The 12,350-nt window shown below is 40.0% G+C and overlaps 1 protein-coding gene across 2 annotated transcripts in view; it reads right to left on the bottom strand.

Moving 5' to 3' along the window:
* Window positions 1-2,152: 2,152 nt before the first annotated feature.
* LPGAT1 (lysophosphatidylglycerol acyltransferase 1) overlaps window positions 2,153-12,350 on the bottom strand; it is a 61,010-nt gene continuing 50,812 nt past the window's right edge. For both annotated transcript variants that reach the window (XM_039697759.1, XM_039697760.1), the window contains 2 exons: window positions 12,081-12,187; window positions 2,153-8,026 (listed from right to left, as the gene is read on the bottom strand). In XM_039697759.1, coding sequence (XP_039553693.1) covers window positions 7,875-8,026; window positions 12,081-12,187 — 259 coding nt within the window. In that variant the 3' untranslated portion in view covers window positions 2,153-7,874. The remainder of the gene's footprint in view (window positions 8,027-12,080; window positions 12,188-12,350) is intronic.

Raw genomic sequence — 12,350 nt, forward strand, 5'->3', positions numbered from 1 at the left:
CAGTTACTGCCTTTAGTGACAGTGGAATCAACTCTTAATATTGGAATAAACAGAATTGGGAGAAAATTTTTTTTACAGAAATTAATCCAGTGCTACCTAAGCAACATTGCTTCAGCAAATATTACTGGAGGCCTGTGGGCAATTAACAGAGCTTAGTTTTAAGATTCTACTAAATATTAAATATTATTAACATCTGTTTTTTGTCATCAGCTTTGGATAAGGAATCTCCTGAAAAAGCAACCCCACCCACCTTATAGGATACAAGGTTCAGCTCTGAAGGCTCCTAAAATTGCTTGTCCGCAAGGTCCTGTAAATTATTTGGCCATGGTGTAACAGAGCAGAGCATTGCACATAAAATGTTCCACTGGTTTTGCCAGCTGAAAGAAAGTCTTTAGTCAGAGCAGTGGCAAAAAAACAAAAGAAAACAAAACCAAACCCAAAACCAAAAAGCAAACCAAACCATCAGTTTTGTTCTAACAGATTTTAAGTTTGGCATTTTCTGTGCAGGAAAATTACTGTCTTATCCAGCGAAGGGAGCTTTTTCTCATCTCTTTTTGTCAGGCATCTTTCAGGATGCCTGATATCTTGTGCACTTCCACAGAGGTGCAGGACAGCCCCTATCTAACAGCTCTGGGTTTGTTCCCTTCATATCCTTGCTGATGAGGAAGACCCAGTGTGTCTGCCTAAGAGAATTGCAGAGAGAAGGGAACACAAGAACAGTATCAGAAGCATCTTCAGTGTTGCCAAAAGCACAGAAGGAGTAGAAAATCCAACAGTTTCACTTTGGGGGAAAACACTGCCAGGTTCATCCCTTCTGTATTGCCTCACCACTTAGAGTAAATATTCAATGTATGGTCTCACTAATGTTGCAGAGGGAAATCCTACTACCCTCTACTCCTACTTGGTCTATCTGCTCAAAGAGTCAAATCTTCCCTTTAATTTACTTCTATGTATTTAAAGCAGAAATGCCCATGCAGCCCTCAGTTGCCAGAATTCCTTAACTCTTGTGTTTTCTGGAAGACATCTGTTCCTAGTGGCTAGATGACCTTCCTTTTGCTCAGCATCAAACATGCCCTGCATTAAGTGACTCGGACCATTCAGCAACTTGTCCTCATTAATAAAAAGTGGTTTATTTAACATAATTTATGAAAATATTGTACACAGTTGAACAGATCTGCAGAATTATACTAGCTAACTACAAATGAAAAAATCTCCTCTTCAAAAATAATTCAGTATAAATTGACCTTTTCGTTTTATTCCTTCAGGTTCTCAAGTGAGATTACAAAACACCAACTCTATTGTGGCATATAATAATGAGCCACATTTGCAATCTGATTTAGCCTTGTTGTTTTATTGAGAAAGACCAGTATTGCTTTTTCCCAAAGCCACACAGAAGAGCTCTACTGAGGTTACCTTATAATTTACTCTTTGTATAGACCCAGAGTTTGATCTTAATGATCCCTTTGACAACATCCACTTTTTTGGAACTTCCAGTTTCCCAAGGTAAACTTAAAAATCTCCATGCTTGCCACCTTTCATCCAGTACCTATCTGTTCTTACCAGCCTTTAATACTTACACAATAATGCCAATTACAACAAACTTGATGATTTATTTTTAAGCAAAAATATTGGCAGCCTTTATTCAGCTGCACCAGATCCCAGCACTAGCTGCTCTGAAATTCCTGATGCACCACTTCTACAAACCCATGAGGATGTATGTCTTAAGTCAAACCTGGTACAAAACCAGATTGACATTAGAAAGGACAATCGACCCCAGAGAGCCCAAGGACATATGGGAAGTTCAAGTTAACAGATTCTAGCTATAGAAAGGTACTGACCAGAAAACCTCTTTTTTCTCTCTCAGGAGATACCTATTCTTTGCCTTTGAGATCAAAGTAACTGCAGCATGTAACACCTGACCACCTCAGGCACCTGGTTTTTTACTGTAGCCTTACATTATTTTTCACAGGATGATTTTTTTTTTTTTGTTAAATCAAGACAAAAATGGGGGTTTTTGTAAACCAGAGTAAGCACACATGACATTCATATACCTTTTTTATTTCAAGTTTCAGCTGAAAGTAGTTGTCCTTAAAAATCAAGAGCATCCTTTCAGAAAAGCTAAGTTATGAGACCAGCAAAAAAGACAATAGAGTCCTGAGAGATAAAAATTTATTTATCTGATCAGCATGTCATGATATGGTCACAACTCATACAGCTGACATTCTTATAGCCAAGAGGGATGTTTTTCTTTTTAAAAATACATTTTTCTTTCCAGCAGGAAGGATTTTTTAAAAACAAACATTTCATACTAGGCAGGAATTAAAAACAATGGCTTTTTCAATATGACAACACAGCTGGTAAGCACTGGATACCCCACCAGTGTCTTAATATTCAGATTTTGAGTTTTCCCTCCCGCTCCCCGATTCCCCCACCCCACACAGAAAAACACCACACAGAAAAACAGGACAAAACCCAGATGGGAAACAAAGAGGTAGACATCACTACAACTATGGCGCTGTTTTGGAAATTGTGCGAGATGTCTCACAATGCTCCAAGGAGTTCCTTTTCCCTTTGTTAGACACTGCAGAACTGGGCCCCAGCAGTGAACTCAAGAGGGGACAGGAGCCAAGAGCCATCGCCACCAAGAGGTGCCAGGGCTGCAGAATGGGTGGGGCTGTCCCACCTGGCATTGCTCTGACCAGCTGGGGTGGCTTAAAAACAGATCCCTCTTTAAAACTATGGATCTCACTATGACAACAGCCTTTCTCCCAACAAGGCTGGAGTCACATCCTTCTAGCAGGCAAACCAGGGTCAAGGGGGCTTGGGTTCTGCTCTTGGACACCCTCAGCTCTCAGAAACTTTAAGAAGACTCATGGCTACAGTGACTTGCAGAAGAACTCCGCAGCTGGGGACTGGCACAGCTTCCAGCGGGTGCTGCAGCCAGTGAGGGCTGCAGAAGCTGCTGTCCCCTCTCTCCCCTACTGATTCACTCCTTCTCTTGCCACTTCTGGCACTGAAACATTTGTCCCTGTGTCCTTCCTAATAAACAGTGTTATCTATCACAAATTAACACTGCGGCTGTACAGTGAACCAAAGAGTTATTTTACTATTTGTTGTGTTTATGGTAAGCACAGTAAAGGTTGTGTATCCACTAGTTAAAAGCACAATAAATACAACCATCAAATAAGATCTTCTCATCTATTAAGGATCAGAAGCATATTAAATAGTCTTGAAAGAAAACTCTTTTTGCCACAGGGAAAAAAAAAAACCAACACCAAAAAACCAACAAAAAACCCCAAACAAAACAAAACAAAAAATCCAAAACAAACAAACAAACAAAAAAAACCCAGCCCAGGGAAAATAAAGAGAAATGCTGCTTCTGGTATCTGTCTACATTTCTGAAAGTCATATTAGCTGCTGGAAAGAATTTATAAAAAAAATACCCAATTAAATAAATTCAGCAAAATAATTCCAAACATCACCAGCCCTTCACAAAACCACTGACAGTCACTCCAGGCTTCCACATCCACTTCATCACATGAAACAAAAATGTAGGTAACAGAGAAGGGAAGGAGAAAACTGGAGGTGAAGATAACTGCTATAAAAAAAACCCTGTTCATCATACAACATGAACATCATGGAGGAGTAATTTTAAGTAACTAACTCATTTTAATAGGACAGTTGTTCAGTGAATAATTACTTAATTATCTCATGATAAAATAAAAGATCTAACTTTAAAATGCATAGAATCCTTCCAATGACAACTTCTATCACAGCCAGGCAGTCTACAGCTCTTACAGAAAAAGCAGAGCTGCTCAGAAACATTTCTAATGTCTGCAGACATTTTAAACCAGAGTATGGTTTCCATTTTGCTCTTCCCATTGTTGCTTTGTATTTTTTAAAAGAAGTGTAAAAACTATCAAATATGCAATTTTGCAAAATAACCCTTTATTTCATATGGCTCCATTATTTCCAAAAAAATACAGAACCCCAGATGTATAATTGTTTTGTGTGATTGTATCAGATCACCACAAAATCTTCAGCTGACTGTCAAGAGAATGCATCCAACCCTGGGCTCGTGGTTTGGAAATCCCAGTTTTAGGTACCTTTGGTCCCAAAATGTATGTCAAGGCAAAGCGGAGCAGCTGAATCCTGTCACACACAGTGATCGGTATCTGTTATTATCGTGTACAAACAGGTGAGAAAAGTTAACAGCACTTTATGGCAGTGTCACACAAAGAAAAGTTACATCATCTGCAAACCAAGTGAACAAGGAACAGTACCACAGTGATCGCTTTATTTGTACTGCAAGAAGATGCACCTTATTTGTGACTGGGGGAGGAGGGAGAGGGAAGCTTTTAATTTTCCAGGAAATCAAGGTAAACTGAAATTTCAGTTTTCAACATCTGGTGACAGCAACTTTAAAAAGGGGAAAAAAATAAAAAAGAAGAAGAAAAAGAGACGCCACTGTTGCATGATTCAACAGAAGCACACGTGGAACCCAAGTGAGACTGAAATGACGGCGCACTCACCCGAGGGCACTGAAGAAACTGCTTGGTGTGGATGGACAGGTGCTCTTCACATCATGGGATTCACAGAGCAGCAAAGCTAAACCGTGAGGACTGACACAACTTCAACTGTAACAACTTCTTTATGAACAATTAAACATAGAAACGTGAAGATGTTTTGTGGGCAACCCTGGCAGAGAACTACTTTATTCTTATTCTTCTCATCTGCAATGCACTCAAATTGCTCTGTTCTCACTTCTGTGTGCAACAGCCTTCAGTTAGAATTTTTTCTGTGAATTTTTCATTTTTCATCATTTTACCATTATTTTTCCCCCAACAGAAATTCAATGTGATATTAGTTTGTGATCAACTGTATGGTTCATTCATGTTTCTATCAAAACACATTTTGAACTCTCCAGAGGAGGAAACCCATGGATGGTGCAGCAAAATACCCATTACATCCAGAACTGCAGCCAACTGCCAGAAGGTAGAACCAAACTGCAGCAGACAGGAATTCCTGTTTTACAGACTCTCCTGCTAAGCTCCAGACAGTCTGCACCAGCATGGTATTTTTAGCACTGAATTCCCTACACATTGTATCCATTTTACATTTTTCCCTTCATAGCAAAACTTATTTTATCCAATTTATTATCTTTCATGAAGCAGCATCCAGGATCATGCTGGGAGGCTCCTTTGGAGTTGTTTTCCAAGAGTTTCATTCCAGTGTCACCCACAGCAACTTGGCCATACGGAGCTGTGGTGTCAGGCGCTCTTCACGTTTCCAAGTGCAGGCAGGAGAGAAGCCTGGGACCTGACACCATTTCCACACCCTACTGAAACAATAACCAGTGCTTGGAAACAAATGTCTTGTAAGAGTAAGAACTACAGAGGAACAAAGTGAAAATGAACAGGACCAGATCAATCAAACGCTTGTCTGAAACATTACTGTGCAGTGCTAATTTCTTGAGGCAGCACGTGAACACTTGTTATTGACTGCAACCCACTGGGAAAAATACTGCATTTGACAAAACAAGATGCTCTTACATGGAGCTCACAAGGTCTATAAGGAACAATCTTCTGATGTGAGTAACTGCTGTGCTTTCTGCTTATATAAACTTCCCTTTTTGCATCAGTCCAGTCTGTCCTAGCTCAGAATAATATGAGCTGTACTCTGGGCATCTCTCTGGTTCTGATCAAACTACATGGGGGAGGACAGCAAGTGAGTAGCTTGCCACCTGCCTGTTGGAGTTGAAAGAGTCAGTCCCATGGGCAGCAGAAATAACCACTTCCTCATCACAGTGCTGGGCTGCCCCAACACCCCTTGTCAAATGGCAGATTAAATACATTCATTCCATCAGCTGAACTTTAGCAAGAACACGAAACAACAAATACTCCATGGACTCCCTCCCTATCATTGCATATCTACCTCATTTTAATGGTTACACCAAAATTCAGGTGCCGAGATGGTATTTATAAACAGCATCTTGCCTTAAACATGAAGCTACTGGCAACCACTGTACTTTGCCTCCAGCCTGCAGTGGAGTCAGGGAGGCAACACTCACTTCAGGGGCCCTTACTGTGCTGTCACCTTGCGTCCATCCCCACTGAGCAACCCCTGCTGCATGGGGAGGGGCAGGGATGGCATATTTGACAAAGTATTTTTCCACAAAGCCAGGGCAATTGGCACTGCCTCATGTTTTGGTATGCTCTTTGCCCCCCCGAAAGGGAACACTGGCAAGGTTTTGTATTCTGCACACCACCTCCTGTGATTCATGTAGCAGCAGAGGGAGACAGAAGGGGAATCAATATTGCTAGCTCAGAGCCAAAACCACTGAGGGCTTACTTTGTTCTCAACAAAATTACTCTGTAGAAGGCAGTATGCCAACATCTGAAGTTCTGGCTACCCTGCCTGTATTTAGAGAGATTAGTTTTATTTTAGGAACCGTTCTCGCAAATCTGTGCATAATCACATAAACACAATGCCAACCAGACCTGCCAGAAGTAAGGCTGTACATCACAGACGTCCTTTCAAAAGGATCCTGCACTACACATCTGAAAGTGTCTTCTGTTCCCATCTGCCCTTCAGTTCAAACCATCCTTATTCTAGTAAGACTTTAGCAGTAAGATTTTAGTGGTGAGCTAATTAATACTGCCCTCCACGTAGTTATTCAGAATATTTACCATACTTATTTTTTCAGTGGTATCTTCCTACAGATTTGTGATAGCAATTATACCTATTTCTTCTTTTTATGAAACTAGTTTTTCTTCTATTACTTTTTAGCAAAACATTAAGATGGTTGGCATTTAATTATTTAAACTCTCCCACAAGTATATTTAGCACTGTTGCAACTAGCAGGGAGAAAAAGGCCTCTATAAACCACTCCAAGGTCACCTTGGTTGGACTGCAGTATACAAAATACAAAGGTGGCTAAAAATCACCAGCAGCACCAGCAGACCTTCAGAAACAGCTAGAATTGCTCTGCCTTCCAATGCATGACAAACAAAGCTTCCCTCTGTTCCCTAAGTTTTATGTCTTTCCTTCACTGACTTCTCACCTTTGAAAGTGCATTTTCAAAACTGATGATGAGGGTTTAGCTGCATTCGGAACAAAAAGGGAATTTAACCGAGTGACTTTGTATTTTCCAAGTTTCCCTATAACACAAGACACTGGTAGCACATGGAACTTGGAGAGCTGATGGCAAGACCACAGCAGGGATGGGCTGATTCATCCCACGTGGACAGCTTTTAATCACACTGTGATGCTGCAATGCTTGTTTGAGGACCAGTGCCTCAGAGGACAGACCTGACACCAGATCTTATTTGGGTGTTGGGTTTGGATCAATGTGTCTGCTACAACAACTGCTGACTGCGTAGCCACAAAGACACCTCCACCAGCTCTGCTGAGGATCTCTGACTCCAGCACAATGAGCTGCAATAAAGTACACGTTGTGCAAATGAGGAATCTCTACCACACCAATGCTGTACACACTACTGAAGAGACAAGTTGCTGAATTTTCTGAGCTCTAACTACAATGCCAAGAAATACTTGTGGTGACAAAGCTTTCTTGTCACAGACATTCTTCTACGGTGGTTGTACGATTGCACCTTTTGTCCAAATGCTGAATTTGCTTAAGTGTGGGTGAGAGTATACATTTTTAAAAATACAGACAATTCTTAAAATAATACATCATCAGGTCACTATGTTACTGATCTTCACTTTTAGTGGAATTTAAAATTCCCCCAAAGAGAGGTAAAAGTCCATCCAGTATTTTCCTTTACTCTTGAATATTCACATTTGCACATAAAACATGATACTCATTTGCAAGAGCCTGGATTCCCATTGTGTCCTCAGGTCCCATTCCACTTTTAAAATAGGCAATGGTACAAATACTGAAAGAGGCAGTACCACATCCCTCCTGACAAAAATGCAAATGATTGTATGGCAACCAGCCACAGGTTACTGAGGGTCATCTCCCGAGAAATCGCTTTTGTCTGACCCTGGGGTGGCGGAAAAGCTCCTGCAAGAGAAAAGAAAACACATTTAATGCTTTGCACAGGGATGACAGCCTTAATGCACCACTTTATTGCTTCTTTACTGCTTGTCCCAGCAATGGTATCCATACACAATTAACTGGGTACTGCTCTATGCTCTAATGCTGTCAAAATTATGAAAGATTCTCCAGAAGCCTTCAAGAAAATAATAAAATAAAAAAACCAACCAAAACACAACCCCTTAATTAATAAGAACAATTTTGATGTCATTATAAACTTTAAGCATCCCTTAGAAGCTGCTTTCACTGTACTCAACCTTTGCAGAGAGATCAAACTGTCAACTAAGTTTTGTGTTATTTTTCAAGTTTTATTAGTATCTCCATGATCAAATTGAATGGATACCACATTAAACTTTACAGCTGTTTGGTGGTGATACTGTATACTGTGAAGAAGCAACACATTTATGTTCTTGAGGTTCCCCTTGAAAATGTAAAGTGTACACACACAAGAGCCCTTCTTGAAAGAACAGTTTCCACATACTGTTTGAACACTCATTCATACTGACTAAGGAAACATTATAATTTGCCACAGAACTTTCCAGAAATTCTTTACTGAAATCCTTGCTTAGATGGGAAAGACTGGAAGAGATTCATCTGACAATAAAATTTGGTCTCTCCATACTTTGGCTTTTTCTGACTTGCAACACTAAATTAAATGTGCCTGAATACATCAGAGCTTTATGATCATAAGCAAACTATTTGCATATATTTACATCAGCATATTAAATCATCTGTGTTACACTGTACTGAGATGCACAAAGACTTGATTACACAAAGCTCTTTTATTGCTGTTAATCCTGAACAGGGGATATAAAACTTTGAATACACCAGAGAAGATGAACTTGCTGCAGCATTATGGAGTCTCAACTTCTCTCAGAAGAAAATGAAATTAATGATTCAAAGAGTAAAGATGCAGCAATGTCAATTTTTAATCCTGGGAACCACAAAATTTGGGCAATTAGATACCATCAGCATCTTATCTCTGTGCTCCACATTTGCAATCACTGGAGGAACTGCAATCAAGCATTTGAGACAAAGCTTTTCTTCCTGCATGAATGCTCTTAATTTAAAAAAAAGTAAACAAGGAAAAAGCCTAAAAACATCCTTGATGAGCCCCATCCACCTCTCCCTGACAGGTATTTCACACTTGGGCAGATTTGCCACCTCATTATTCCCTTGTAACTCACAGCTAAGCTTCTACCTGTCCACTCTAGGCTAGATTTGTTCTTCCATGGCCCATTTGTTTTTCTGTACCAACACTGACCTCTGGTTTAAATGCCTTTTCTTTTTCCCTGTAGGTACAGAGAGCTGTCTCCTCCCTGTCTCCCTCCCAAGCCAGCTTTGACCCTTCCCGTTCCCAACTGAGACAGGCCAAGCACTTGTAGTTGTTCTTCACAGAAACTACTCCACCGTCCCCTTAATCTCAGCTCTGATTATCTGTCCCTCTTCCCAGTTCAATTTGTATTCCTTGACAGGGATAATGGACTGTATGCAGGATTTCCAGAGGAGGTTTCCAATCTGGTACAACAAAGAATGTTTCCATAGCATTAGGGAAGCCATTCCTTACTTTTTTCATCACCTCACACCACTTGGCTTCTGAGCACAGGGAATCAGGAGCACAATGACTTCAGTACACCATCACTCTTCCAACTGCTATTAGTTTATTGTTGGGGCTTTTTCCTTAATTGGTCCCCAAGTGTTTTTGTCGTGCTAAATGTAATCTCACTTGTGTTACTGTGGGCTTCAAGGTTATCTTGCTGGAGCGTTCAGAGAAATTAAGAACTTGCCAATACAAGTGTTCCACTAACTGCCTAAAACAGGAGTCTGTTACCTACAGCTATTAACTTGAAATGGTTCTAATTGTATAAATGAAGTGTGTAAAATGCACCTGTAAAAAATGATGGGATTTTGTTATTAATAAGTTGGTAATTCGTGCTGGACATGTAAGATTATTAATGTAATATAAAATAAAGCCTTAAGATCACACCAGCAAAGGGGAGAGGGAGATTGCCACACAGGACAGCTCGCAGCCGAGGAGGAGGTGCATCACTAACATACAAAGAAAACCTAGCCTGCACAGGAGATGGGCACTCCTTGATGGCATGAACAAGGCAATGCCCAGCGATGATGGCCCATGTAGATGTCCACCTCAGATAGACAGGACCATCAAAGACATACATCTGAATGAAGGATTCCGGGAAATGGACACAGATACACATCAATTCCCTGACGTGGCTTTGTCCTGCACAGGACAGAGAACAGACACTGCATGAATATGAAGGACTGCAGGAGGGGACAAAGGGACTCTGCTGCAGGCAAGAAAAAGAGTATAAAAATCAAACTCTGCCAGGCCTTGGTGGTGAACAGGGGGATTTGGTGCCATAGAGGCTGGACCACAGTTCACCCACTCCGATCCCAGGGTTGGCGCTACTTCTTCATTGTTGGTGGTCAGGACTGTACATTGGTCACGAATAAATTTAATTTTCATTTTTAATCTAATTGGCTGGATCAATTTTTACCTATAACAATCTCATGTCAAATTTTAGGCATACTTTTCTTTTGGTTTGGATTTCCAGAGGTCTAATATGACAGTTTTTCCCCAGGTGATTTAATTTCTTGACACTTAAGAACACAGAAAAATGGAGAAAGGCTTTGTTTCTTTTGCTTCCCAAATAACAATAAGCCAAGAAATATATTCTTGGCTTAGTCAATGCAACCTTTTGAAGTTTCATGGAGCATTAAATGTTACTCCAGCTTTTTGAGGTAAGCTTTATTAAGAGAGAGAAGTTCCTAAGCAGCGTGTATTGTAAAATAATATAATGATGATAATGATAACATAATAATGATTAATAATAACAGAAATAGCCCCAAGTCTTAAAACCACACCCTCTTGTGACCATGTGCCAGGTGAGTACAAAGCTGGCTCTTGAGCAACCTCAGGGACTCCCCTCAGAGTCAACCTCAGGACCTTTCCAAGGGGTTTCCAAAAACTGTAGCAGCACTTTTTCAGTAGGCCAACTAAAGCAATGCAAGCAAGTTCTCAAAAAGTATAAATGGCAGTAACTTTAAATTATACTAATTTATGCCTAATAAGGCCCTATGTCACAGCATTTACATTTAAAACATGTCTTTATTAATTCATACTGATTGCACTGGCAAATTATTACCAATTATGCTATTTTGGAAATGCATTTTAATGGCTAAATCTGATTATATTAATTATACTCTCAGAAATTCTGGACTAGTTAGATTTTCTGGGTATGACTTATTTCAATAGCATAAAATAATGTCACAAAACCAAGAATTCTTTACAATCTATTTGCTACACTTTTAAAAGATATTCACAGAATTATTTGTCTAATAAAGTCCAATATATGCATTTGGATGTGATTTATATAGCAGTCTGAACTCTGTCATCAATGGTGGCTGAGTGACAGCAACATTTCATAAAACGAAATACAACTCTGGGTTGTTAAAGAATTCTATTAATCTCTTTAAGCACTTGGATTGATAAATTAAGTACTCAAAACTAAATTAAAGCAGGCTTTGCAATAAATCATCTCACAGAAGAAGCATCTTCATTTAACACAGTCACCCAGGAATACTAAACTCAGCTGATTTGAGACACTGAACACCTCCCATTAACAACTGTGATGGCCGAGGCTGCAGATCCTTGCTCAAAGGAATGTGTGCCATGGAATTCTCACAGGTCCTTCCAATCATGCTTTCAATCATGGATCTTTGCCATGCAATCCCATAGCAGCACGTTTCACAGCTCAACTGTGTATTACTTTTTGGTAGCTTCCAAATGCTACCCTACTTCTAATGTTGCCCAGGTAATTTGCCTTTCCTAGATAATTCTTTAATCATACTTTCTGCCACATAAAAAGCAGTAATAATAGCAATAATTGTATCTCCTGTAGGCATGTGAAGGATGCTTACACATTCCTAAACCATTTTGAGATCCTTGTAAGGAAAGTCATTAGCAAAGCATGGTTCTCTTTGCTAGGTATCATCCTACCTGTTTCATAGAAATGTGTCAAGAGGTCCTCCTTTTCAATGAATCGTTGGTACAGCCAATTTGTGAGGGCTTCAGGCTCTGCAGGTACATCTTTCACTGGAAAAATCCTATCAAGGAAACAAATACAAATTAAGCCTAGCAAATGTATTCTGCAACAAAACTCTTCTCCCCAGCCCACCACAAAACAGAGAGAACAAGACTTTTGTATAAATCTAACTGCATGATTTGCACTCTCTCCTGCTCACAGATCACAGAGGCATTAAGGATACA

This window comes from Passer montanus, unplaced genomic scaffold, assembly GCF_014805655.1.
Source record: "Passer montanus isolate IOZ18808 unplaced genomic scaffold, ASM1480565v1 scaffold12, whole genome shotgun sequence".
In the NCBI taxonomy this organism is placed as follows: Eukaryota; Metazoa; Chordata; class Aves; order Passeriformes; family Passeridae; genus Passer; species Passer montanus.